Raw genomic sequence first — 26,126 nt, 5'->3', positions numbered from 1 at the left:
GTTACTTTTGGAAAGTGTGTTTTAAAGATACAGTGACAATGCAGTGTTGCTTGAATACTGTATTTTAGTTCCAGATTTAAAACAAGAAAGTTGCTTCATAAGTTGTGGTCAGTTCTCAGACTTCAAAAGCGTCTGATTAAATGTAGATAGATCTTAGTGTTTCATGCCCTAAAGCTGTAATCCAGTTCTCTGCTTCTTGTCTTCTCTTGTTCAACTGACAGCAAGTAAGTTGCTGTCATTGTGTACTTAAGGAAATGTGATATGTGAAGGTAGTATGTGACACCTCATGGTACCTGTAGCACTATAGATGTTTATTTTGGCTTGCATTTGGACAGTGAATTGATAAATCATTACAGTTCACTAGGGCCCTAAAATCTATCAATGCTAATAGTTTACTTACATTTGCAGAAGAAACTTGTAGATGACTTGACTGCTGCTGTTTTGTATGTACTTGGCTGTTAGACTTGGCTGGTTAGATTACATTCCTACTTTGCCTTTCTGTCACTAAAAAGAACATATCTTAACAGAAATGTTTTTCTCTTATGGCATTACCTCTGTGTGTTTCAAACATTTTGCGAGGGAAAACTCCTTTAGTTAATGTATATTTCTGTAACTATGTATAAGCAACAGCTTTTCTTTGGTGGACCAAAGACTGTAATTCTTGGTACTAGCATTTAGACTCCTCTTCCTTCAGGAACTATGTGTGTAAGATTTCTTGGAATGTATGTATTTATATAAATGGCATGTAGTGATTACATTTGCTTCTTAATTTCTTGCTTTGGAAGTCTAAGTGCTGTAGACGAGTGCTTTTTATTACCCTTCCCATGGTTTGGTTTTGGTTTTTTTTTGTCTGGGTTGCGTGGGGTTTTTGATATTTGGATTTGGTTTTTTAGTGCTTTTTGGTTTTGGGTTTTTTTTGTGTGTGTGTATTTTTTTTTTTAACTCAAAGGGATCACACTTCTTCTGCTATATATAATAATACTACTATTATACTATAAAATAACTTTCTTTAGCTGAGAAATATTTATTGATTACCTATAGCCTGACCTGTGAAAATCGAAGGTAACTGTTCAAATAAACTTGCTCTTAGGGAATCATCAGTATAGCCATGAAAGATGACCAAGTAAATTGGATGATGAAATCCAAACAAGAGCAACAGGATATGGTGGCTGACATTCTCTAAGAACATTAGGTAGATTACTGTGCAAAATGTGTAGGCTCGTTTATTCATTCAGGGTTTTCTAGGATCTTGCTGGCTCATAGAACTCGGTGGTAAGGTACAAATTCATTTAACTTTTCTGTGCCTGTGTAGCCGTGCAAAGTAGACAAATAGTCTCTTCTGCTCCTTTCAGTCATTTACTGCTTGATGTCTAGCCTTCCTGTAAACCGTTGCTTGTTTTGGGTTTTTTTGTTGTTTTTTTTTTTAAAGTAGGTTCCTTGAATATTATTTCAACATAACTACATCTATAAAATTATCAATAGGTACAACTTGAAGTATGTTCGTTGAATTTTCTAATTTTACATATCACAATGGGGCTAGGTGGTTGGAAGATACTTGTGTATTTATTTGCTGGCAATGAAATATTTCGTTCTGATACTCAGTATCCAGTCATGTTTTGTGAAAGTATTTCATTTCCTGTTTGATATTTTAAGGATCTTTCAGGCTCTTTGAGTCCAATAGTCTCATTAAGTCTGAATTGCAACAAAAGTATTTTTTTACTAGGTTCAAAATTATTATATCAAGAATAGCCTTGAAATCCAGTTACTAAACAGGTTATTAAACCCACAGAGAGAAGTAGAACAGTTCACTTGCATATACAGCTAATGTGAGCCATGAAAACTTCAGATGAAAGAAAAAAGAAAAAAATAAAGTGAGTGCACAGCAATCATTGTCACCTGTGTAAATTAAATATAAGGTATAAAAAAAATCTGCCAAAAGCAACAAGTCAGTCTTCTAATTGTACTAGAAGTCTCTAGTCTCAATCAAGTCTTGTTTTTCTAGACATTTGATGCATAGTCAGGTTGTTCCAGTAGCTCTGCTGTTACTCTCATCTGTGATCCCTCATGCAAAATGGTAGAGAAATCCTGTGTTAATTTCTGTGGCAGAGAGATAACGTGTTAACACGTCAAGGTTAATCTCTGGCTGTTCCATCTTTACAGAGCAATTGATATTTACTGTCCTGAAGTGATGGAGTGATGAGTGTTTCCGTAGTTGTCATTAAAGTGCTTACTGAAAGGCAACTAATGAAAGGGATTTACTATTCTACATGTTATTTTGTTGCACAGGACTGGCTCTGCCCATGTAGTTCTCCTGAGTCTGAGAGCCAGTGTTTTGTTTTCCAAGTTCTGCATTTACTGCTTCATCTGACATGGTATGGTAGAAATTCCAAAAATGCCTTTGTGCTCTAATTGACCTAGCAATTTACTGCTACTGATTTGTTTCCATTTTTATGCCCATGGTAACTATTTCATATAAAGTACCTTTTGTCAAAAGAAAAAAATGTAGGTGTTGTGTATGGAGTTACCTAACCTTTTTATGGAGTTTTAATGTGTAGTAACCGCTGCAGCAGACACAAGCACTTGTGACATAAAAAGGTTAAGTTAATAAATCAATAATTTTTTTTGCTGCAACATTGTTTCAGCAAGACTTTGTGTGCTGAAGAGCGACCTCAGCTTCAGGACTGGTGATGCAACCCTGCTAGATACATGTCTCTGACCTTCCATCTGAGTTCTGTTGGCAGTGTACAAACCACATTCAGCTGAAAATAGCAAAGATTTTCACTTGGTTCCTTATTCCTGTTTTTGCCTCTCAGGAGGTGGGGCAAGTGTCTGGTTCATATATGCACACGTGCTCAGTCAGAATAGTGTACGTTGTAGGACAGAATATGGAGGCAGGGAGTCTTGTTTTAGGAAGATGTAATTGTATTTTAAATATGTAAGATTTATATTGTGAGAGTGTAAAGGACACAGATGAGGCAACTCAAATGATTGGAGCCCTAGTATTAAAAATAAATGAACTGTAGAATTGTAGATCTGATGAAGTTGGAGATATCTGAAGATCATCTATTCTCAACACTGCTTGATGCATTTTGAGTTTCATTTTGAGTCTCTCTCCCTATTGCAAGCTGTTGCAGTGTTTATCCGCCCTCAAAACAAAAAAGTTTTTTCCTATATGAGTGGAACTTCCTGTATTTCAATTTGTGCTCATCATCTCTTGTCGACCAAAATCAGTCAGTAATATTTACTTTATGTTCTTTTTTCTTGGGTATCCCCAAACACCACTCAACACTGGAGGTATGGTCTTAGCAATGCAGAGTTGGAGGGGTAGGATCTCCTTACTTGTACTGGTGAGGTACAGCTCAGGTTACCTGTGGCTTTCTTGGTAACACGGGTTTATTGCTGGCTCAAGTACAACTTGTCTATGAAGATTGAAAAGTCCTTTTCTGCAAACCTGATTTCTAGCTGGTCAGCTCCAGTCCATTTTGGTGCATGGTGCTATTCCCCCTTGGAGATAGACCTTTCATTTCCCTTTTGTGAAATTCCTATTGGCCCGTTTCTCCAGCCTGCTGAGAGTCCCTCCAAATGGCAGCACAACCCCCAGCCACTCCTTCAGATTGTGTATCAAGTGCAGACTTGCTGAGCATGTTTTCTTGTGCCATCATCTAGTCGTAATAAAGAGCAGAACTGGTACCATATGAAAGAAAAAACATCCAGAGCTGTCCCCTCACTCACCAAGGCAGTCATCTTGGGTTATGAAGTTGGGCAGGTGTTATTTCCCCTTTCTAAATCCATGCTGACCACTTCAAATCACTTTTTTTGTTCTTAGTACACCTTCCTGACCTTTCAGTAGCTTCCAGGAAGATTGACTTTGACATTCCCAGAGATCAAGGTGTCATTCCCTGTGTTTCCTTCTTGAAAATAGAAGTGACTTAAGGAGTTATTAAACAAAAGAGGGAATCATCCTTCTCGCACGTGTTCTGTTTAACACAGGGCTGGGACAGCTAATACTGCAGTGGTGAAGTGTATTTTCAGGCTGGGAACCTTCAGGTTATAACTTTCAAAGCAACTCACCTGGAATGGCCACATCACTCATTTATGAAGTCTATAAAGTCAGTTATATTCTGATGGAATAGCATCGTAATGTTAACTAGTGACTGAGCTGTGAGATGAGTTGTCATTTTTCTGCGTGTAAAATACTGATGTTTTCTGTGTCGTGTGGAGATTAATTTGGTTGTTGTTATAAGAATGTGTTGTTATAAGAGCATTATGATTTGCATGGGGAATGAAAATGCTGTCTTACACTGCATCTGGAAGCTCTTTCTAATGCATGCTTAAATTAAAGCTAGCAAAGGCTATCTCGGTAAAACCCCTAAAGATTTGGTCCACTAATATGGACCAGGAAAAAACAAAGTGGAAAAATTGATTTCAGTGGGTTTAATTTGGCTAAATATCCTCTATGAAATCTGGTATTTTAATATTTGATAAACAAAAATGGTTTAATTGGGGAACCTCTCAGACAATATTGAAATATATAATCTTTTTAAAATATTGCAGTTTGATGTATTAAATGATTTCTGTTCTGTATTAGTAATTTTTGTCTATTAATGTACACTCGATCGATGTTGCATGCCTTTAGGAAATAATAGTAAAAAATGCTAAGTAGTTGAGATAAATTCCGAACTTAAATCCTGGAAGAGGGTCAGTTGTCATGAGGGGTTTCCTTGGACATTGAGCTTATCTTGAAGTTCCGTTTCAGAAACTGAAAATCCTGTTTTGCACACAGGTGGTCCTCGCCAGCTGGTACCGCATGTACACTGCCACTATGGATTTCCTTGGTGTACCAACAAAGACATGTTGGACTGTAAACAGAGGAAAAGGGCTTAGTCCTGTTGAAAGCTGTGAGGGTGAGTTGAGTGTTATTACAGTTTCTTCCTGGAAGCATATAATTGTGGCTTTAAGTATTTCAGAAGTAATAAATATTCCTGTGTCTTTATCACTGACATGCTTTCATTTGGCTAAGCCTGTGCTTTTGGCAGGTTCACAGTGTAAGTGAGAAGCATGAAAAGAAGATACTATAAGAACACTAGGGGTGAGGCTCTGTTTATTTGGTAGCTCCTATTACCTTGGTTGAATTCTTGCACTGCAAAACTACATACTGAAATTCATAATGTTGGACTGTTAACAAGAATATGATGTCCTGAATGTAACTGGACTCAAGTCCACTCAAGTATTCTCACTCAACTGGACTCAATACACTCAGGTATTAAATGGTATGGATGTAGAATCCCCAGTACATTCCAAGTTTCTTACTTTCAAAAATTTTCCCTTAGTATTTCTTCCCCTAACTACAACTTGAGGAGTGGGGAGAAAGGGGGGAAAGGTAAGCACAAGGTTCCCGTTTGGAAAGATCTTCTGTAGTGATTCTGCTAGGGAGAATTCTCTTCCTCTTGTGACCTACTGTAGTAGTTTGGATGCTGTTGTTTGCCTTTAAAGTATTGCCTTGTCACATAACTATTATGTGATAGAAGTACCTTGATGAGAAATGCTTTTGAGATGTTCTACAGTCGGTTAAAGCTGCATGATAAATGGTAGCTTGTGATGTGGTTTCAGCTTAGTATTTTTCCATAGCACTAAGATTGTAAGAACCTTCTTCAGAGCCTGAATGATTCACTTTCTCTAATTTTGTAATAACAATAAACAGTAAATAAACATAAAACTTTTTATTCCGGTTTTGTGTAAAAAGCAAGCCAACAAAACCACAAATTAATGAGTATTCACTACTGCTGAAAACACAGGAAGAATCACTTCCACATATGAAATTGGAAAATTTTGCTACCTTCTCTGTAATGAATAAATTTATGCTGTATTGCTGAAATTGTTAGAAACAGGAGGGTTTAAAGAAATAATGGGAAAGAGAATAACAATGGAATTTTAAATACAGAAGTACTTGTGAACGAACAAATGTGAAGATTTGCATTATTGAAAAGTCAGTTGGCTTCTAAGGAAGTAAAGAAAGCAAAGACCATTGTGTGTGTTGTGTGAAAGGTGAATATACTACTGCAAGGGATGAAAAGTATGTGTATAGGGAGTACAACTCTGTTCTAATAACCTCTGTGAGGTCAAAAGGTAGTCTGTAGAGCAGTTCTTAGTGGTACTTATGCCTTCTATACATAATAGGTTTTTTCAGTTAGTGCTTCCCTCTTGGCTTGTTACAATGCTGACTGTACCAATGTTGGGTTTGCCTCTTTTTTTAAAAGAAGTATAGTTTTCTGATTAAATCTCCACAGTAATATGATAAAATGAACTTTGCTGTTGTATTTCTGTAGATATATTACTGTAGTATGCTCTGTGTTGAATGATGCTGCTTGTATGGTGGTTTATAAGCAAAATTATCTTTCTTTTATATTTGACAACATGTCTTAACTGTTTGTTAGGGTTGGGAGACCCCGCTTCCTTTTATGTTGCAGTGATTTTTCTTTTGAATGGATTAATGATGTCACTGTTCTTCATATATGGTACATATCTCAGGTAAGACAGTTGAGACTGAGCTATTTACTTGGTACTAGCTGTCAGTTTTTATATGAAATTTGAAAACGTGAACGCTAAAATATATTTATGGGATATTGCTTGTTTGTACAGTAGAAGTGCTATTTAGTGCATATACATTGTCACTAAGAAAATCACTGAAACATAGAAGCTTATTGCTTAAATAAATTATGATCCTGAAAAAAGCTGTGGAAAGTTTTACTGAAAAGGTATAATTGATACCACCAGCTTGTGGTTAAAACTAAATGCTGTCCAGGCTTTAAACAGCTTTTGACAGGCTTCTGCTCTTGAAATTATCAATGTAACTGATATTTAGACAAAGTTTGAATGACAGTATATTTTTAACCAAGACTGGAGTTCTTCCACTGCTTTGCATCATACTGCATGTATTTCAGTTTTAACTTAGCTGAGTAGGCAAGATATTTTGAAGATAACACATTGTTTTGGAGGTATGTATACACTTCCCCTTTTCTCTGAATTTCTGTTTGCAGTATCTGTCCTTACAATTTGGGAACTGTAGTACACTTTGATAAAAAAATGAACACATTTGGGGAAAAAAAGCAGAAGTGAAATACGTTTCTGTTTATCTCTGTTTTCATTTGTCTGATTTACAAAAAAAGCAAAAGGCTGCTACATTTTCCTCTGAGAGATGAGATTGGTTTTCCCCCCTCATTCCCTGGATTCACTGCCTTGTGTTTTCTTTTCCTGCCCTCTCTGAAGCATGTACTGGTATTTCAAATAAGGAATACTTTAGGGCAGAGCTGACAGTGAAAAGAGGAAGTTGCCTAGTGCACCTATTAGATGCTTGGGGTTAAAATGTATATATTTGTATTCCTTAACACAGGAAATTAATGTATCGTGTTTTGAGGAAGTAGATAAAATTTGAATATTTGTATCATTAACTTGTCATTTTCCTCTTAAGGGCAATGTATGGAAACTTGCATTTTATGTATTAGTGTCACTGAAAAGTCTGTAAGATCTTAATTTCTCTGTACTTTCCTTAGAGTGTGTTGAATGTAAATTACTATCAAGTATGGATAGTACTTCAGCTTTTAATATAAATCATCAGCAGTGTAGGTAGTCAAGATGACTAGAATATAAATGCAGTTCTTCCAGGGTGTCAGTCACTAGTTGTCTGGGGTTATAAAAAACAGCAAGGGACTACAAAGGTCCCTGTAGGTGGGATTTTGGTATTCATTTATTTATTCATTCATTCTGAACAATGGTTGGATACCAGATCTAGATGACTGCTTATCCATTATGGATGTTGCAAGGTTCCTTTTAGACAAAGCAAGCCAGAATATTTAGACTTTTCTATAGCATGTGAAAAATAAATTAATCTGGAGCAATTCAATTCTACTACACTGAGTCTTGAAAATTAGTGTAAGTTGTCTTCATAAAGCTGAAAGAGAAACTTCATTTTTGCTGTGCCTTTTTAAAGGCTTTTTCACTCATTTGATGGTATGAAACCATACTCTAATAGTTTATCTAACTTTCCACTCCTGAGTTTGTTAGTGAAACTCTCAAGCTTACCTATTTGTTTTATCTTTATGTTAATAGAATGTATATTTTTATCTTCAGGCTTTTTTTGCTTTTAGTCTCTTTGCAATTAGTGATGCAAACTGCTTTCTTTCTTTTTAAGCTAACGTGTTTTCGTATCTTTGCTTGCTGTGTTTGTAACAAGCTTGTTCAAAGACTTAAGGTAACAGAAACCTAGTTGCTTTGGTAGGACTAGTTTTTGCTGTTTAGTTAATCAATTTCCCCACAACGTTAAGAGGTTACCAGATACAGTATGTCCCTGCCCTAGACCTCCTCTGGTTATGCAAAGGCACTTGGGAATCTTCTTGTATGAGGCACATTTCTCTTAAACTCTGGAGTGTTCTTTGTTAAGGTAACTGGAGCAATATGGTGTTAACCCATGCCATTTTTTTAGCAGTTGTTTCTTTTTTTAATATGGACTTGGATGATAAGTATTTCATGGAATTTTAAGATTCTGCCTTCCCTTAACCTTCCCCACCTGTCTATTCCTGTAATCAAGGCAACGAATACTTGATCTGATTGTCAAATACTGCATCCTAAGGGAACTACCAATAAATTTCCCATATTTCCTTCTGACAATATTTTCTTAGTATTTAATGTCTTGCAAGCTGATCAGCAATTAATTATAGTGTGTCCACAGATGACTTTTCTTAAGCTTCAACTTACTGTGCCCAGAGAATCAAAAGACTAGTTATTCCCTAGTTATTCCATTGTTCCAGAGCTGACTCTACCAAAGTGTAACCATTCAGCTTACCTGCAATTCTTTAAAAATTAGTAATTATTTATTGAATTTATATTGTTCTGTATTAAACATGGGAGAAGTAGGTGCTGACTGAAGGGTATATGCATCACATATTAGGATGGTATAGGAGTAGAATTAGAAAGAGTTATCCATTATCTCTTACGTTGGCACAGGAAGGCTTAACTACTGTTCCTATGTGATAGCATTGCACTGTTAAAACATAATCAGACTAACTAGACATACATAACTTCTATGAAATAGGCCCTGTTCACTTCCTTTTCTGGAAAGGGCAGTGTCAGGGTGCATTTCCCTATTTTGTGCTGTAGATTTACTGACGTTTTCTCGTGGTAAAATAACCATCCCTTATGGAAGCTGATAGCTCTAAAGCACTTATACAATCAAGAACTCGTATTCTAGATTTTATGGTTTTATCACAATGTTAACCTTTGTCATAGACCTTGAATTTTGTTTCTGGTTTTGAGTGTGTTGCAGATTTTTACTTCACTTTATTTCTCAGTCAAACATTTTTTAATATTAAGCACAATATTTTAGAAATTTTGAGTTTCACTGCTGATGGTTTTAGAATTTGTGGTGTGAAAGGTTGAGCTTTATGTGCAAGAATTCACAACTCTTGAGATTGTTCTAGCACTCAGTTGCTATCTTTAAGCTTCAGATATTGCACCTAAAACTCACTGATTCTATTTGACTCGTATAACAGTGATGGGGTGAAGGTTCTGAGAGGATATGAGGTTTTTATATTTTATTTCATTTTGATTTTTTTGAAGAATCGTAACAGGTTACTGCTTAGATTTTGTTGAGTTGCAAAACCAGTATATTCTGTTACGCATTTTTGTGCACAAACAAGTTCTTTGCTTTATATCATGGAACATGAATCTGGTCAAGTAAGAGAAGTGTTATCTATTGCTCTTTTGAGATGGGGTAAATCTAAGTAATATCTGTGGTTTTAGTGTTGAATCCCTGGTGCTAATTATTCAAAAGGTGTATTTGATTGGTTTACAAACAAATGCATATCCTTAAGTCAAGGGTTTTAAAAAAACTTCTGCATCATTGTATTTTACATTGGGATTAAATTGTATATTGCATTGCTTATGTCATTAATTAATGCCTAAATAGGTTTTTTCAGTATGTGTGATTTGATTACCCTAACATATTCTAACATTCAGGCTCAGATTCCCTGTTAGTTGATTGAGCATGAAAATTCTAAAGTTCTTGGCTCAACATCGTTGGGAAGAAATACTCCATTTATATTGCCTGGTATTGAAAAGAGAAATTAAAAATTTTGGCACTTTTCAAGACCAAGCTTTGGGTACAGCAGATGCAGCGCCAGACACAATGATCTAAACCACATTTTGTTAGGAGTGGAATGTAGTGTAACGAGGCAACCAGGTGCCACTAATTGCCAGGGAGTGAGCATGAGCTTGTGTTAAGCCCACCTGTGCCCAATTAGGGAGGGCCCCCACTGCGCATGAGCAGGACCAGGGGGCCAATAAAAGGTGAGGCCTGAGACACAAGCTCATGCTCACTCCCTGGCAATTAGTGGCACCTGGTTGCCTTGTTACACTACAGTGGAATAACTGTTTTCCAAGTTATTTACATAAAAATCTGTGTTCTGCAGAAGTGAGCTGATAAATGAAGAGAGGCCTGTGCTGAAATAGATGCTAGCTGACTAACTAATATGTATTGTATGTACACTGTAGATTGTTTTACCTCGATGCTTGAAAGCATTCCCTACCCCCTTTCAATAAACTTAGCTGTACATAAGAGCTACTTCAGGCTTTTTTGAGCAGCATTGACCATTATGAGATTCTGTTGTACCTATTCTTCATGTTCTCTTCACAGTGGGAGCCGTCTAGGAGGCCTTGTTACTGTGATGTGTTTCTTTTTCAACCATGGAGAGGTATGTCTCCCTCCCCTACTTACATCCTTTAATTTTTTTAAGATTAGGCTAATTCTCATTTCATTAAACATAGTGAGGGTTTTTTTAATCTATTAGGGGATGAATTTAAAGGGAGTAAGATGCTATTGAAAGAAAAATAGGTTACGCTCAGTCCAGTGTGTCCCCTTTAGTCTTCAAAAATAAAAACTCAGAAAAAAATACTGTAAAGTGGTCCCAGGGTTGAAATCTTAGTAGCACAATCACTTCAAGTTTCAGTACATCAAAGTACTCTGCTCTTGTGCCCATACTAGATATACTGTGCCAGAGGTACCATATGAACAAGCTTCAGAAACTGCAGTTTTCTTTAAATTGCTATGTATTTTACTAGAAATTCATGAATATACACACAAAACAAACATGTCTATCAGTGACAGATGAGAAATAGGGTAGACAGAATTTAGAAACTGTGTATGTATATAGAGAATTCTAACACTGAACTTCTTCAGTAAGCTTCATAAAAGAAAAAAACCCAATAAAACAAATCTGTCACTTAAAGCATCTCCCTCTGTTCCCAGCTGATGCTGTTCATGACATTGTTTCATATTTTGGAAAAAAACTTATGGCTTTTATTCTGATACGCTTAGGCATTGTTTGTTGGTATTTTAATGTTAATTTTATTTATTTAAAATTGATATAAATTATATTTATATACAAATTATTTAAATTTACATAAATATTTCTCTATTTTACTTAAAATGCAGCTGTACTTTAAAGATTTTCTAGATGGAAACTAGCTACCTTATGATATTGGTAAGAGTTAAATTTATGTTTCGTTTTCTTAATCTACTTGATAGAAAACTTTGGAGTAGTAAGAATATATAGTTGCACATAATAGAATAAAAATGCTTCTACTCACAGTGACCTTTCACATTTTTCTTTAAAAAGTAAAGATATGTGATGAAATAGCTATTTTAAGTTTAATTTGAAACACTTTTTTCTAAGTATCCTCCATGAAGAATTTTCACCTAAATGACTCGGTCTACATTCTCTAGAATTTTTGGTGCTGTAAGAGAGTAAATACAAAGTTTTGTATGGGTTTCTGTTCTTTTTTTATGGTCTCCTGAAGTGAAATGAATATTTTATCCTTTGCTAAGATGTACTGATAGGCTACACACTGTTTTGCCAAGTCTGTGAAGGTGATGAAGGGTAACTTCAGAAAGGACCAAACCGAAAACTTCAAAGATAGTGGTAGCAGTAATAAAAAGAAGCATTTATTTTGCTATGGTACAGGCAGTTCTATCCATAGGACACTCTTCAGAAGACCTTGTCTCTCTGTATGGATGACTTCACTTGCGGGAAAACCATGAATAATGTGTGTATTTTGGAGAACAGAATGAAATAGGTCTGCACAGACATAATCTGGGCATAGGTAGGGCTGAAGTAGAGTGACTCTAACTCAGGCTCAGCTGTATGGATTTCTGTAGAGCAATTAGGACTTACTTGCAGAGATGCAATATAATATCTTAGCTCTTTGTACTGTACCTTATGAAATGTCAGAATTGCTTGATACTGTTGTGTATTTAGAGTTATGTTAATGTATGCAATAGTGTATATATAGGTCGTCTAGCTTCTCTGTGTTGAATCGCATGCACAGGGTGTGCAAGTGTGCATGCATGTAGAAAAAACATATTTAACTCTTCAATATACCTTTGATTCTGTGGAAATCATATTGCATGTTCTTCAGCAGTGTGTACCATGGAGCTAGAGCAGTTGCTAAGAATTTGCTTTCCTTTTCTGGAAGGAAAGGAGTGAGCTACATGAGTAAGCCTGATCTGAAGGCCCTGGTTTCTGAGATCTAGTGCTATGTAAAAGTGACTAGCCTTCTGGTGCTGATCTGAGGACCCTAAGACAGTATGTTCTTATTTGTACTGTGCTTGTGCTACTGTGTTTTAATGATTTCAAGCTTAGAGAGCTCTGATGTATTTATACCTGCAGCAAAATTAGTTTACAACCTTGATAAATCATCCACAAGTGATTGAGATTAGTATTACATTCCAATTATAGAAAAGCAGCATGGGCTACATTAGTCAATCCACTTTTAAGGTAATGCTTCCTTTTTATGGTTGTTTATGATCATCATTACTTTCCTGTCTTTATCTCTGTCTGGTATCAACAGATTCAGTAAACCAAATGTTGCTGTAGTCTTGAAAAATCATAATACAGATCACACTGCTTTAGAATAATCACATTTATATATGTTTCTAAGCAAAGCAATTTTAACCATGTGTGCAGTGGTTGAAGACACGTTAGTGTGTATATGTTCATGAGGAATTTATTTTAATGGCAGTCACTGTGCATTTTTACAGAGTCCTTTCAACAGCAAGAACGTGTTTGACGTGATGGACTTCTGTACTTTGCTTTTATTTTACACTATTTCTGTACATTTATTTTACACCCTTAAAATATTTGTGAAGTGGCAAGGCAACAAGTAAGGCATTGTAGAATGTTGATTCTAGCAACTACTTTTGTAAAGCAGTATTTTAAAGAATTGTTTTAAGATTGTAGGAAGAAGAAAAGAAGGAACATCCTGGCCTCAACATCGTATAAGCCTTCACAGATTCATTATGATCCATATTAAGATGAGCTATGTTTTTGTCCGTGTTGCTGTAAATAACCTACTAGTAATTATTACTGCAAATCTATTTATAGCCATTTTGAATCCCTTTGCTTGTATGTCAGAGTTGTCCTGTAAAGTTGTAATTATTTTTTGATGGGTAGTGCCATCTGTAAGAACTTGATAAAGAGCTGAGTATAAACATGGGAAATCAGTTATGGCTGAGCCATTTGCCATGGACCCTAAGAAATAAATGAAAAAGCTATTTGGTTGACTTCATTGTATTATGCTTTGCTTTATTAGGATTAAAGAGCAAAGTACGTAAATTGTATAAGCTCTTCAAGAGCTTAATTTCATGTATTCAGTTCCCTGTTTGGGAGGGCAGCTTCAGATTTTATACTTTCTCTGCTGTTGCTTGTTGAAATGTGAAATGTTTATGATCTAGAGAACACCAGCATAATGAAGAGTTCACTGGTTTATCCTTCAGATCCTCTCCCCACATACTTTTTTCTCCATGTCCATGTGGCAGGTCACTGACTGAGTCTGAGAATGGTTTTAGTTGCCTGAATGAGTTGTTATTTTCAGCAGAAGCAGGAACAAGCAGCTGCTCTCCTGGTGTTTTTCTTGGATGTTCTGTACCTGCCACATTTAATTTTGAAAAAGCATTGATGTAGTTTAATTAAAACAGCGCATCATAGACTTAAGGTCTGGAAGCCGCTTCCTCCTTCCTCCTCCTGCTTTCTGTCTTGTATTTTTTCAGTTTGTGATTAAAACCTCACGTAACTTGGTTCTGGTTTTCTTGATGTATGAAATCTCTCTCTATGTTAATTTTGAAATACAAATGCATTGTTTTATGGAAAAGCAGCAGTAACTGTTATCATCTAACCCAGTTCTTATTTTTAGTGCACTCGTGTCATGTGGACTCCACCTCTTCGTGAAAGTTTCTCATACCCATTCCTTGTACTTCAGATGTTGCTTTTGACCTATATTCTCAGGTACCTCTCAATTTATATTTAGCTCTTTACAGTTATTTAAAAAATTGAATGTCAAAGGAATTTATTTAAATGCATTTATTTAAATATTTATTTTGGTGCCTCTGTGTGCTGTAGCAATGATATCATTAACATAGAAACTTTCCTGTGGCTGTTACATTGCAGACGCTGCACCAGTAGAACTGCAGTCATATTACTCACTTATTAAAAGGAAAAACTTTGCAACTTGAAGACATGGTTATAATAAAAATCAGAATTACAGTGTTGGCAAATGCGTATCTAAACTAAAAATCAGAATTTTTGGTTGATGTCACTTCCTTCCCATGAGAAACAAGCTGATACTGCATCAATTGGTTTTGTCCCTCTTGGAGAGTGGTATGTTGGTTGCACTTAGAATAAGCCTATGCTATGCAACAGAGGATGCTATAGGCACCTGTAAGCTAGTATGTTCTTGCAGTTTTCTATGACTAACTGGTCTAATTAACTAGTTTAATGATTTAGAGCAATCTAATTACATTAATGCAGGGGTGCTCTTGAGTTCTGTAGCCCTGCTTTTCGGTGGTTGCTTCTGGCTTGCAACATGATTGTGTTACTCTCTTGCCCTCTGTTTTGAAAAATAAGCATGATTCTTGAAGGCTTTTCCATCAACTCTATTGCAGTAGTGTATTTATGATTTAGCTGAACTGTGTGCTTGTAACTCTAAATTTTCCTTTATTAGGTCACCCTGTTTTGTAGTTACTGATGATTAAACAAAAAATATTTTGTGCTCATCACTAAGTTGTGGGTTTTAGATGAGGAAAGGGTACATGCTGGCTAGAAAAATATTTTGAGGAATAGTTTGTAGAGTCGTTGCTAAATCTGGTATTAGAAAGACATCTGCTCATTTAATGCTGAATTGTGAGGTCAAACAAAAAATGAGTAAATTACATTTTTAATTGACATTGATCAAACCACATATATTTGGTTCCTGTAATTATGACACTTCTTGATTAGATAGATTCACTCAAGTTCTTCAAATATTGGTACATGAAATAGTACTTGGGCTTGCTTACTAATGAGAAGCAGGTATTTAAACATTTCAGAATGAGGTTCTGAAAAGGGGATAAAACATTAACTTTGTTTCTCAATTACAATTTCTGTGTCAAGAGCAGCTGTTTAGGTCTAGCCATATTCCAGTGAAATGTAGGAACTATCTTTGAAAAAGAGACTAGAATTTAAATTCAATTTAAATTCTCCATTATTTGTATCACTTGTATGACATTTGTACAGCATATTACTTAATGCACTAGATTCCTACCCAGCATGACCACCAATAGAAGTTAATATTGAGGTTTCGTAGAACAAGCTGACAAAAATTTTACAAAATTTGGTGAGACTGCTGTAGTCAGTTTGGTTTGGGTTTTACAGCAGAATATTTACGATGTCTTCATCTGTTGGATGCCACTTAGGTACAGTCTGAAACATGACAAATTTCTGAAGTGAACACAAAGCTAACACAGGATTAAAAAAGTAACAGTTACAGCAGGACACAGAATAGTCTATTTTCAGTTAAAGATGAGTTTGTTTTATTCATCATTGCCTTCTGCCCTGAAACCTCACTCAGGATTTCTAGCAGAAATTTGCAGAAAGTAGATATGAAAGAAATGTGAGAGGAGTGAAGTTACTTTCAAATGCAGACTCTTCTGAGAATAGTTGTCATCCCAGCTGAAACAGAAATGGTTGTGACCTGAATGAAAGTTGTTACAAGAAAGTGAACCACTGAGCTGACATAGATTGGCTTGCTGTATCACATCCAGTCAGGAGAAGACTGGTTTGCTGATGAGTGTTTCATCAAATAGTTAAGAAACAACAAGCATCAGACTTAAAAAGATAGATATTAAATTTATTTGGGCAGCTTTATTGCTGGCTAAGGGCCAGAGTAACTTTTTTTTTTTTTAATTATTATTTCCTATTGTATTTTTCAATAATATGCAAACACCTGTTTGATTTTACTTACTGATGCCTATTCTATCTCTTTTTCCCAAGGATTCCGAATATTAATACAGGAAGCTTGATTGCACTGTGTGTTTCTAATATCTTTTTCATGCTTCCCTGGCAGTTTGCTCAGTTTGTTCTTCTAACACAGGTAAGAGCATATCCACCTCTAAATAGCCTCTTTGTCTTATCTAAGCAAGCTGGTTGCATTTTATAGAAAGCCATTGAATTATACCAATGAACCACTGAACTATACCAATGCTTTCCTTATAGCCAGATGTCAGTCTTGCTCTCAGGAGTGATTCATACAATTTATCACATGAATATTTTTCTAGTTTTAAATTTAGAAGTCCATTTTTACCCCTCAACCTTCTGTTTCCAGTACAAAAAAATATATTTTTCTCTTAAAAGCAGCCTCTGGCTAAAGATCAGTACATTAGAACAAGTGCGAAATCAAGGAAAAGCGTCATATATTGAAATAAAAAATATGGGCTTTAATCTTGCATTGCTTTAGGCTATTTCAGAGTTTTAAATAGAGCAGTGTTTGCATGGCATGTAATATCTGGCATGATTTTGCATGATTTCCTATTTAATTTTGTGAGTATGTTACTGTCAGCATTTGGACAGCTGAGGTAATTTTAGCTAGTGTGGAAATATAGTAACTGTTAATGTGAGCACTAGGAAACTGCCACACAGGGCACTTTCTTAGTGTTTAAATTGATGAAGTGTCACCTGCTGATTGAAATCCATCTTTGTCTTCATACTTTTTCACTTGTTTGTCTTACTTGAAGCAGATGTGGCTTGGTTTTGAGTTCATGGTTTTGAACAATCAATATATGCTGTGGTATGCAAGTTTTCTAACTTTAGAAGAGGAAGCCATTAAATTCTGTAAAATATTATGTGAAATTTATCACTGTAACCAATCTAAGAAACTGGGCCTGAAATTTGAAATTTACAGATTAAATTCATAATTTAAATTATTTCTCATATGTTTTTTTGCAACCTGCCTAATCAATGAATCTCATTCTCCTCAGCAGCAAAATAAGGTTAAATTAAGGTTGAAGTATGTTAGTTAATATAGAGTTTGTTCTGGTGGGTTTTTTAAAATCTAAGGGTGAAAGATGATATGGTAGTGCTATGTTTTGATGACTTGCATTTTTATAAAGTTCTTTACTTATTACTCAAATATTCAGATATGTTTCATTGCTGGTTTTCAGAGCACCACAATAGGGTTTTCTGAAATAAACCATTATGTTTATGGCTAAGTATGTATTTAGCAAAAAAAGTAGCAATAAAATTAATGATTGTTTGAATAATCACTTTTATATGAATGTGTATTCTGCTAGAAGGAGTACGTTACTGCAAATTATTTTAACTTATCTTTCACTTTTGATTCTAGATAGCTTCATTGTTTGCTGTGTGTATTATGGGTTATATTGACTCCTGCAAATTACAGAAGATACTCTTGGTTCATATGGTAATACTTCTTTTTAAAAACTTAAAATAACCTCAAACAGGTCAGAGCATCAAAAGACTCCATTTTTCCCAAGTGTTTTTCTTAGTTACAAGGTGGTTGAAATGATGCAATAATAAGGGATGAAGGGTCTTGATTTGAATATTTGAACTTTTGTATATAAATGTCACAGTGTTAGAAATTAGAATCCCTTGTGGCACATATGAATTCTTAAAGTGCAGAGAAATTATCAGTCCAAAAGATTTGTAGAACTATTTGCCTATCCTGTCTGTCTTTTAATTCCATGAGTTTGGAGATAAGTATCTCAAGCAGAGTAGAAAGCATACCAAGTTTTTTTAATTTTTTTTTTTTTTTATAAATGAGTCAGTAAAAGAAGGAGATGAAAAGTATGTCTTGTAATTTTCTGCATAATGCATCTGGTTTTGGCTTTTAAAGTTAAGAAAATGATAAATCTCTTTGAAATGATATCTATATATATAGTAAGATACGAACAACTTTTTTAAAGAAATGTGGTTGTGTTTAAAGATTTGTTTTTGCTAAAGTTTTTCCATGCAAGCAAATGCCAGTGGGCGAAAAGAGAATGTTTACCACAGGAAAGAAGCTTTGAGCTAAACTGTATTTCATATGTTTTCAAATGTATTTTGAAGTGCTGTAAATGATAAATTAAAGGCAGTGAAAGTTCTGTGCATCTCATTTCTGACATAAACCCAGGATGCCATATGCTTTTTTCCAGTCAGACTTGGCAAGAAAATTTGCAAATAAGTATCTTGGGTTAGTAATTTTTTGACAGAAGCACAATTAAATTCATAAGCCTTTTTGTGTATACATCGTAATTTTGATGCCAAAATGCTATAAAGAGCCCATTTTAGATATGTTATATTACAGAGAAAGCTTAATGAGGCTGGGTAAACTGCCAGTCCTTGTTTTGCAGTGTTTTCAATTTTTTGTCTCCCTCTCTTTTCTGTGAAGAAAGGGGAGTGCAAAACCTGCATATTTTAAATAACTACATTATTTTTCCTTATTTCTGTGTGTAGAAGAAGACAGAGTTTAATCGCTGATTTTACTCTCCAAGTTAGAAAATAGAATTCAGCTTCTTTTTAAAAGAAAGCACAGTAGGAGGTCAGGGTGGCAGGTGAAAGATGCATTTAGCCTTGACTTCCAACACTGTAAAATGCATTTGAGCAGAGTTGCAATTCCTTGACTTTGATTTTTGTATATCTGCTTTAAATATCTGCTTTTTGGTTTAGAAGAAAGAAGACAAAATATTTTATTTGACGTATATGTGTTTGTCCAGGATTCTGAAAGATAACAAGCAGGATAGAGAAATAATACAGTAGTTTGGAAAACAAATGAGTATCTTAGGAGTAACTTAAATAATTGACCTTTTTATATCATGCAAGATGAGTTAGTCCTCTGATCAAATCTTTTTATCTATAAGTACTTGTAAAATATAAATTGCTTTTATAATCTGCCATTGGCTACCTGTTGCCCATAAGTCCTTATAATCAGTGTTTCCAGACCAGTATTGTGAACATTGTTTTCTGTAAGCTGACTATCAAACTTCCGCTGGCTGTGAAATAGGTGTCTTTACATTTAAAGCTGTTGACACAAGGTAATTTCTGTGCTTGGGCAATTCTTACCTTTTCTCTTTTAAATATAATTATTTTTATTTTCTTTCAGGTATCTCTTTCAGTGTGTTTTATTCTTATGTTTGGTAATTCAATGTTGCTGACATCATATTATGCTGCATCTTTAGTAGTTATCTGGGTAAGTTGTTTAAGAAAAAAATCATATGACATGTTAAGACCATAATGCTGTACTGTTGTATATGTATTTATGTAAAATGTGAATTTGCTGCACTACTGGATGAGTACTGGGTAATACTAAGCAAAAAAAGAGATCTAGTTAAGGCTCAGTTCTTGTGTTTTTTATAGCTCTCTTCTTTTCAAAAAAATATAAAATATAGCAGGCATGTGGTTTTGACCAGAGTAGTTGTAAAGCAAGCAAGGAGGAATTTCTTTTACGTGGTTCTTTATTAATTGTGAAACTGCAAATGCAGACCAGATTACTAACACACATACAGCAGTGGTTTAAGGCTGTTTGATACTGCCATGTTAATGAAGCTATTCACTAAAAACTCATCCTCTCATTATTCACTATCTTAACTTTTCCTTAAATAGGAAAAACAGCCCCCAACCTCTTCCAGTTTCATAGTTTCTCTTAAGGGATGTATGTACATCAGAAATAGGAGATAAGAATGTGTGAGTAGATCTAATTTAGTGCGCTACAAATCAGATAATTTCAGATTCTTTTTTACCTCTCCTAGAAGCTTGGGGTGACCTCAGTGATTTTTAAATTTTTAAATATATATATATATGTGTATTTCTTTCTTTTGTTTTTATTTTTCAATTGACAAAAGAAAGGTAATTTCTTACTTATGCTAACAAGCTGTCTTGGCTACAGCTGCAATATAGTGTCATTGTTTAAAAACACTTCAGTTTCTTCTAGCAGCTTTTGTAATAATATATTCGGTGCAATTACATTTGTTGTTTGCCTCTTTTCTGCTTTGCAAGAAAATATTATTGTTTGTTATTTGAATGCTTCTAGAGGCCTCAGTGTTCCATATGGACTGAGCTTCTGGAAGCTTTTAAGTTCATTCTCAGTTTTTGGGCTTTTTATTACATTGTTGATCAGATTAGTGTAAAATGAGTCATCTTTTGGTCATAAAATGAAGAGCATAATCTGAAACAGAAAAATAGGAGTGACTCCTCCCACCCCTATGTTTTGTTTTCTTATTTGAAAATCTCTTGGTTTATGCTGCCAGCAATTTATTTATTGATTCAGATGTTTGTCATTTGTGGAAGCAGATATAATTATGTTTCCCCTTTGATTTAAAGAAGCTTCAAATAGTATAATACAAAGTCTTAGTTTTTAAGGATGAGAGTTTATCTTCCATTAACTGCATCTGAATTGAAGTAAGAGGTTTTAGGTTGGCACGTTTTTCCAGTGCAGGATGAAATCACAATGCTATATGTTCATTCATTCATATTTCAGGTTGTATTAATTTTGAGGGTTTTTTAATAAGCAGCTCTGTGGTGCAGTAAGTGCTAACCTAAACAAACAAACAAACAAAAAAATCCCCTCATTCAGGGTACTAGAATGTATTGGTTTACTATATGTCATCTGAAAATATTCATTTTCTTATTAGGCAATTCTTGAATTGAGTCCAAAAATCTTGAAAAGCAGTAGAAGAGAAGTCTACATAGGGGTAAGAAATGTCATGTTTTGACTCTCAGAAAAGAACTATGACATTTTGTTCAAGTAAAATACAGAAATAATTTCTAGTTTAGTTTGTAGCAGCTGAAAATCAAATATAGTGAAACTACTCTTTTAAATGAATTGTCCATATTCCCAGAAGTTATCTCAAATTTCTGAAGGAAGAAAAAGGGTACAAACATAAATTTTTTAACAGAAAATAGAAATAGCCTTCAAATGGATACATGTCTAATTTTAAATTATCAACTTAAACATGTTTATAAAACCTAAGGTCTGTATAAAATTATCATTAAAATAAAGGATGATTTAGAAAAGTTAAGTGAAATGCTAACACTGCTTGCAGAAATGGAGATTAAGATCCTGCATTAATATATAGGATATAATTTTTAGGATATTTTTATAATACCAGGAAGCAATTTATGATTACATAAGGAAGCAAGTCAGATTTAAAGGTAACCTCTTAGCAACACTGAATGAATTCATCCAGGTATCATAAAGCAATTAAAATTAAAAAAAAATTTATAGTATATTTAGGGCAAATTGTGGTGTATGTGTTAACCTACCAATGTAGTTAGTTAGCACTGGTACCAGGGGAAATGGGACTGTAGGTAAGTCTCATGTCAATTTTTTAAAAAAAGATATCCAAGGCATTTGTGGCATTGCAGGCTGGTAAGTCTATACTTTTGTAAAAGAATAAAAGCTTGAGCAGTAATGAAGTTGCTAAGGCTCTATGTACCTGTAATATAATGAGACAGGTCTGATACAGCCCCTGTGGAAAGAAGTCATGCCTTGCAAATGTATTTGACTTCCTTGTAGGAACTAGGTGAGAGTGTGGGGGTGAATGTAATGCACTTGAATTTCAGAAACTTTTGGGGGAAGATATCTAACTGGAACTGTAAAAGAAAATAAACTCCATGAGATAAGCTGTGAATGCTAGAAGGTAAGGAAGAAAAAAAGGGTGTGATTAAAGCATAGGCTTTCAGAAGTCCACCACCACCCCCCTAAGTGTGTATATAAAATAATTGGTCCTATATAAATACTTGCCACTCAGCAGATAAATGTGTTCTTATGATAAGTTCTCTGAATGCATCAGTTCATTCAAGAACTGATCAAGCAAGAATCAAAAAGGAAAATATATGATGAAAGTCATGGAGAAGGAACTGCAGAGAAAGCAGAACATATCTATCATTTTGTAAAGGCATGGCATCCTTTAGCATCCTAGGTATTGTAAGCAGTCACTGTGTGTTACTTAAAAACAAACAAATGAACAAAAACCAAGAAATGAAAATGCCTGCTCTGTAGTATTTAATGTACTATCACAGAATTTAACTAGAGAAGAGTATGAAGGTAATTACTAATGTAGATTCTCCAAATAGCCGAGATTTTAAAATGAGTTACAATTCTACCTCTTGTTAAATAAAGGTGAATATGACACAGCCAGTGAATAGAAATAGGATACAATTGTAGTTTGTTTAATGCCCCTTATGCTAGTGGCAATGAGCTTGTAAGAGAGAAAAAAGATGCTGTGAAAGGAAAAAGACAAGAGCTATTCAGAAGGATTAGGTACCTATCAGATATTTTGGTTCATTTACAGCCATTAAGTGGAATGTCACAAGGCAGATGCTTGTGACATAGAAACACTGGTTACAATGGCATAAAGATCACCATGTATTTTGATGTTATGATTTCTCTTAAAGTGTCTACTGGTTCTGAATAAAAGATACTCAGCCAGGTTGTCCTATTCAGTTGATCCAGTTTTATAAAGAATTATCAAGATTAAGCTAGATTGCCAAGAACTTCATCTTTCTGGTACAGGAATAAGTATGATTTGTAACTAAAAGTACTAACTGTACATATTTGCTTATATTTCCATCAAGTTCTTACTTGACATAATCTTGAGAATGTAGTATAAATAAGCAAATTCTGCCAAAGTTATGAATTACTGCATGAGTACAACCTACTCTTGGTGGGAAATATTCATTACACTCTGGTGCATGCAGGGCATCTGGAATTAAGTTAGACTGCCCCAGTTTAAAGTTAGCTGTGTTACATTGTCGTGTGCAGTGGTACAGCTGTAATATAAATCATCTGCACAAAATTATTTCAGCTGTAATAGCAAAATACAATAAAAACTCAACCACTCTTAAAATGCCTGAGTGCCCTGAAATTTGGGAAGTGTAATGAATTCAAAATTACTGTCCTAACTGGTGGTATTATAGAAGAGTTTATAGCTGAAAGCTACATTTAATAAGCCTTCTTAAAAAGAAAAGGTTTCTCTAAAAGTTTGCTGAGACATGTTTATTTCTGAATATATTTTTTAAGGTCATTGAGGGATGTGCCTGGTTATTTGGGACAGTCACCTTGAAATACCTGACTTCTTTAGCGCTTGAAATAGCTGATGATGTAAGTTCTCTTGTCTTTCAAAAGTTTTAAAAATTTCTAATATTTTTATTTTAGCATCTTAGCGATTAAACTTTCCTGACATTTCAAGATTTGTTTTGGTGAAATGGTTGAGTCATTGCTTTCTCATTCATTATGTAGGATTACTCTGAGGTGTTAATTAATACTGCAGTTTGTGAGAAGACAAATGTTTTTACTCTTGAGTTAGTGTGTTTGCTTTCAAATGTGGATTTCATAGAATCATAGAAAGTTAGGGGTTGGAAGGGACCTTGAAAGATCATCTAGTCCAACCTCCCCTGCCAGAGCTTAGTTTATTTTGGGTATCTTCTACCTGCATCTTTTCTTTATTTACTTAAATTGTTAGTTCACTTTTTCCTGAAGCTAATATTTAAGACAGTTTTGAAATGCGTGTTGTAACTAAGATTCCTCACTTTACTTCAGCTGCTTTATTACCAGATTCTATTTTTAAAAAACTTATATGCAGATGTACATCATGGGGCAAAAGATAGGAAGCTCATATGTTAAAATACAAGTATGCAAAACTATACTCGTGTTGAACCCAGTTGCAACATTAGTGTTATTTTTCTGCTGCCCTATGCTTTCTATTTTACAGAGTTTAATCTGTGTTATGCTCAAAGATGTAATTTAGTATACTAGAAGTAGGGTTTTTTGTGCTCTTATAACAATATTGTTTGTGGTATAAACTTCTGTTCTTATTAAAAATATTTCTCATATACATTTAAACTACTTTGTTGTGGAAAACAGGACAGTTTTTGCTTACTGTAGCTTTTTTTTTTCCTGTATATCTTACCAGGCTCATATAGGCAATATATTAAAATCTAAATTTATTGGCTACAAGGATTTTGATACATTAATGTATACCTGTGCTGCAGAGTTTGACTTCATGGAAAAAGAGGTAATTTATTTGAAATAGATTATTATGGAAGAGGGAACTATTTTTTTTTTTTTTTTTTAAATCTTAATTCATGACTGGAAATGAAACACCTGAGAGCCCTAGACTTCTCCTTCCGTCATAAGTTCATCTGCTTACTTGTGAATTTAGACATGAATGAACTTAACCTAAACTTAACTGGTTTTGTTGGTTCTAAATGAAGTAAAAACAGTGTTTCAATTTTGGATCCAAGATATGTGCTTGTTGAATGAGATAAGTGCTTGCTTAGGTTACAGTTCTGCAAACAAGATTATATCTGGTTTTGAGTATATGGAAAATGCAGTGAGAGCTGCAGAGGTCTTGTTTGGTAGATTTAGACTACAGAAGAGCATGAAAGCTTCTTAATGTGGTGTGAGTAGATTTTTTTTAATTCATCAATATCTAGATAGGCATTTAGAACATTAGGAGGTTACTGAATCCATAGTTCTAAAATTCAGATTAAATACAGTCTGCTTTTAGTCTTTGGGTGGTTTGCTGAAGAACTATCAATAATTTACTTATGACCATAGTATTATGACTTGGTGTGATTGCTGGGTGGAGTTTAAATTTTGGGTTCTTTTTAAGCTTTCTTTGTTCTTGTTGAGTATTTAAATTTACTGTTTCCTTGAGGATGAATTCTTTGTATTGTTTTCTTTAAAATGATCATTGAAGTAATTATAGGTGAATGAAAAGCAATTAATGGAGTTTATTTCCATTGCAGACTCCAGTAAGATACACAAAGACTCTGCTTTTACCAGTTGTTCTGGTGGTTTTTGGGGTAATCATCAAAAGGGTAAGTGATTTAGTGAATCCCCATTACCTTGGATTTACTTTTTAGGCTTTTTTGTAGAGTTCACTATTTCTTTTTGTAATGGGTGTGGTGGAGTAACCTTAGTTGGCAGCCAGGTGCCTGCCAAGTCAGGCCAGTGCATCGTTTCCTGTTCTAAGCAGAACACAGGGAGAAAAAGACTTGAATAGGCTAATGGGTCAAGATGAGCATGGGGAGATCACTCACCAATCTTCTGTCATGAGCAAAACAGACCTAAACTTGGGAAGATTTAAAAAAAAAAATTTAATTAAACAAACAAAACTGAAATCACCTTTGCCTCATCTCCACCACCTTCTCTCCAGACTCAATGGGTTCCTCTCACAGGCTGCAGTTCTTTAAAAGCTGCTGCAGTGTGGGTACCCACAAATTGTAGTTCCTGCCAGGAGCCTGCTCCTTTGGCCTCTCCAGGGGTTGCAGCTTCCCTCAGAGCATGTCTGCCTGTTCTGGCATGGGGTCCTCTACAGACTGCAGGGTGAATTTCTGCTCTGCTGCAGTCCTCCATGCACTATAGGGCAGAAACCTAAATCATCATGATCATCTCCACAAGCTGGAGGAGAAACTGTGCCTCTGGTGTGTGGACTGCCTCATCCCTTTCCTTCACTGATCTTTGATATCTTCAGGGTAGTTTCTCTTCCGTTTGTCTCACTGCTCCTTCTTAAAGCTGCTGCACAGTTGTTTTTTATTTTTTACTTTTCCTTAAGTATGTTATCAACAGAGGCATCTAACAGCATCACTGGTGGGCTCAGGGCTCAGCTTTGACCAGTGGTAGATCCATTTTGAAGCTGCCTGAAACTGCCTCTGTTTCACACAGTGGCAGCCCCATGTTTCTTCTCACAGAAGCCAACTCCACAGCCTGTCAAATACTGAAACTTTGCCTCAGTGCAGGAAGATACAATACTGGTTTTCCAAAAT

The 26,126-nt window shown here is 35.0% G+C and overlaps 1 protein-coding gene across 1 annotated transcript in view; it reads left to right on the top strand.

Annotated features, from left to right (window-relative positions):
• Positions 1 to 26,126, top strand: part of DPY19L1 (dpy-19 like C-mannosyltransferase 1) — a 49,282-nt gene that overhangs the window by 8,426 nt on the left and 14,730 nt on the right. The window contains exons 6-16 of the mRNA XM_030446237.1: positions 4,784 to 4,904; positions 6,435 to 6,528; positions 10,688 to 10,745; positions 14,242 to 14,333; positions 16,356 to 16,455; positions 17,704 to 17,781; positions 19,459 to 19,545; positions 20,987 to 21,046; positions 23,377 to 23,457; positions 24,269 to 24,370; positions 25,107 to 25,178. Of these exons, the coding sequence (XP_030302097.1) occupies positions 4,784 to 4,904; positions 6,435 to 6,528; positions 10,688 to 10,745; positions 14,242 to 14,333; positions 16,356 to 16,455; positions 17,704 to 17,781; positions 19,459 to 19,545; positions 20,987 to 21,046; positions 23,377 to 23,457; positions 24,269 to 24,370; positions 25,107 to 25,178 (945 nt within the window). The remainder of the gene's footprint in view (positions 1 to 4,783; positions 4,905 to 6,434; positions 6,529 to 10,687; positions 10,746 to 14,241; positions 14,334 to 16,355; positions 16,456 to 17,703; positions 17,782 to 19,458; positions 19,546 to 20,986; positions 21,047 to 23,376; positions 23,458 to 24,268; positions 24,371 to 25,106; positions 25,179 to 26,126) is intronic.

The sequence above is a fragment of the Calypte anna genome, chromosome 2 (genome assembly GCF_003957555.1).
Source record: "Calypte anna isolate BGI_N300 chromosome 2, bCalAnn1_v1.p, whole genome shotgun sequence".
Lineage (NCBI taxonomy): Eukaryota > Metazoa > Chordata > Aves > Apodiformes > Trochilidae > Calypte > Calypte anna.
This window is presented reverse-complemented; position numbering and strand designations above follow the sequence as displayed.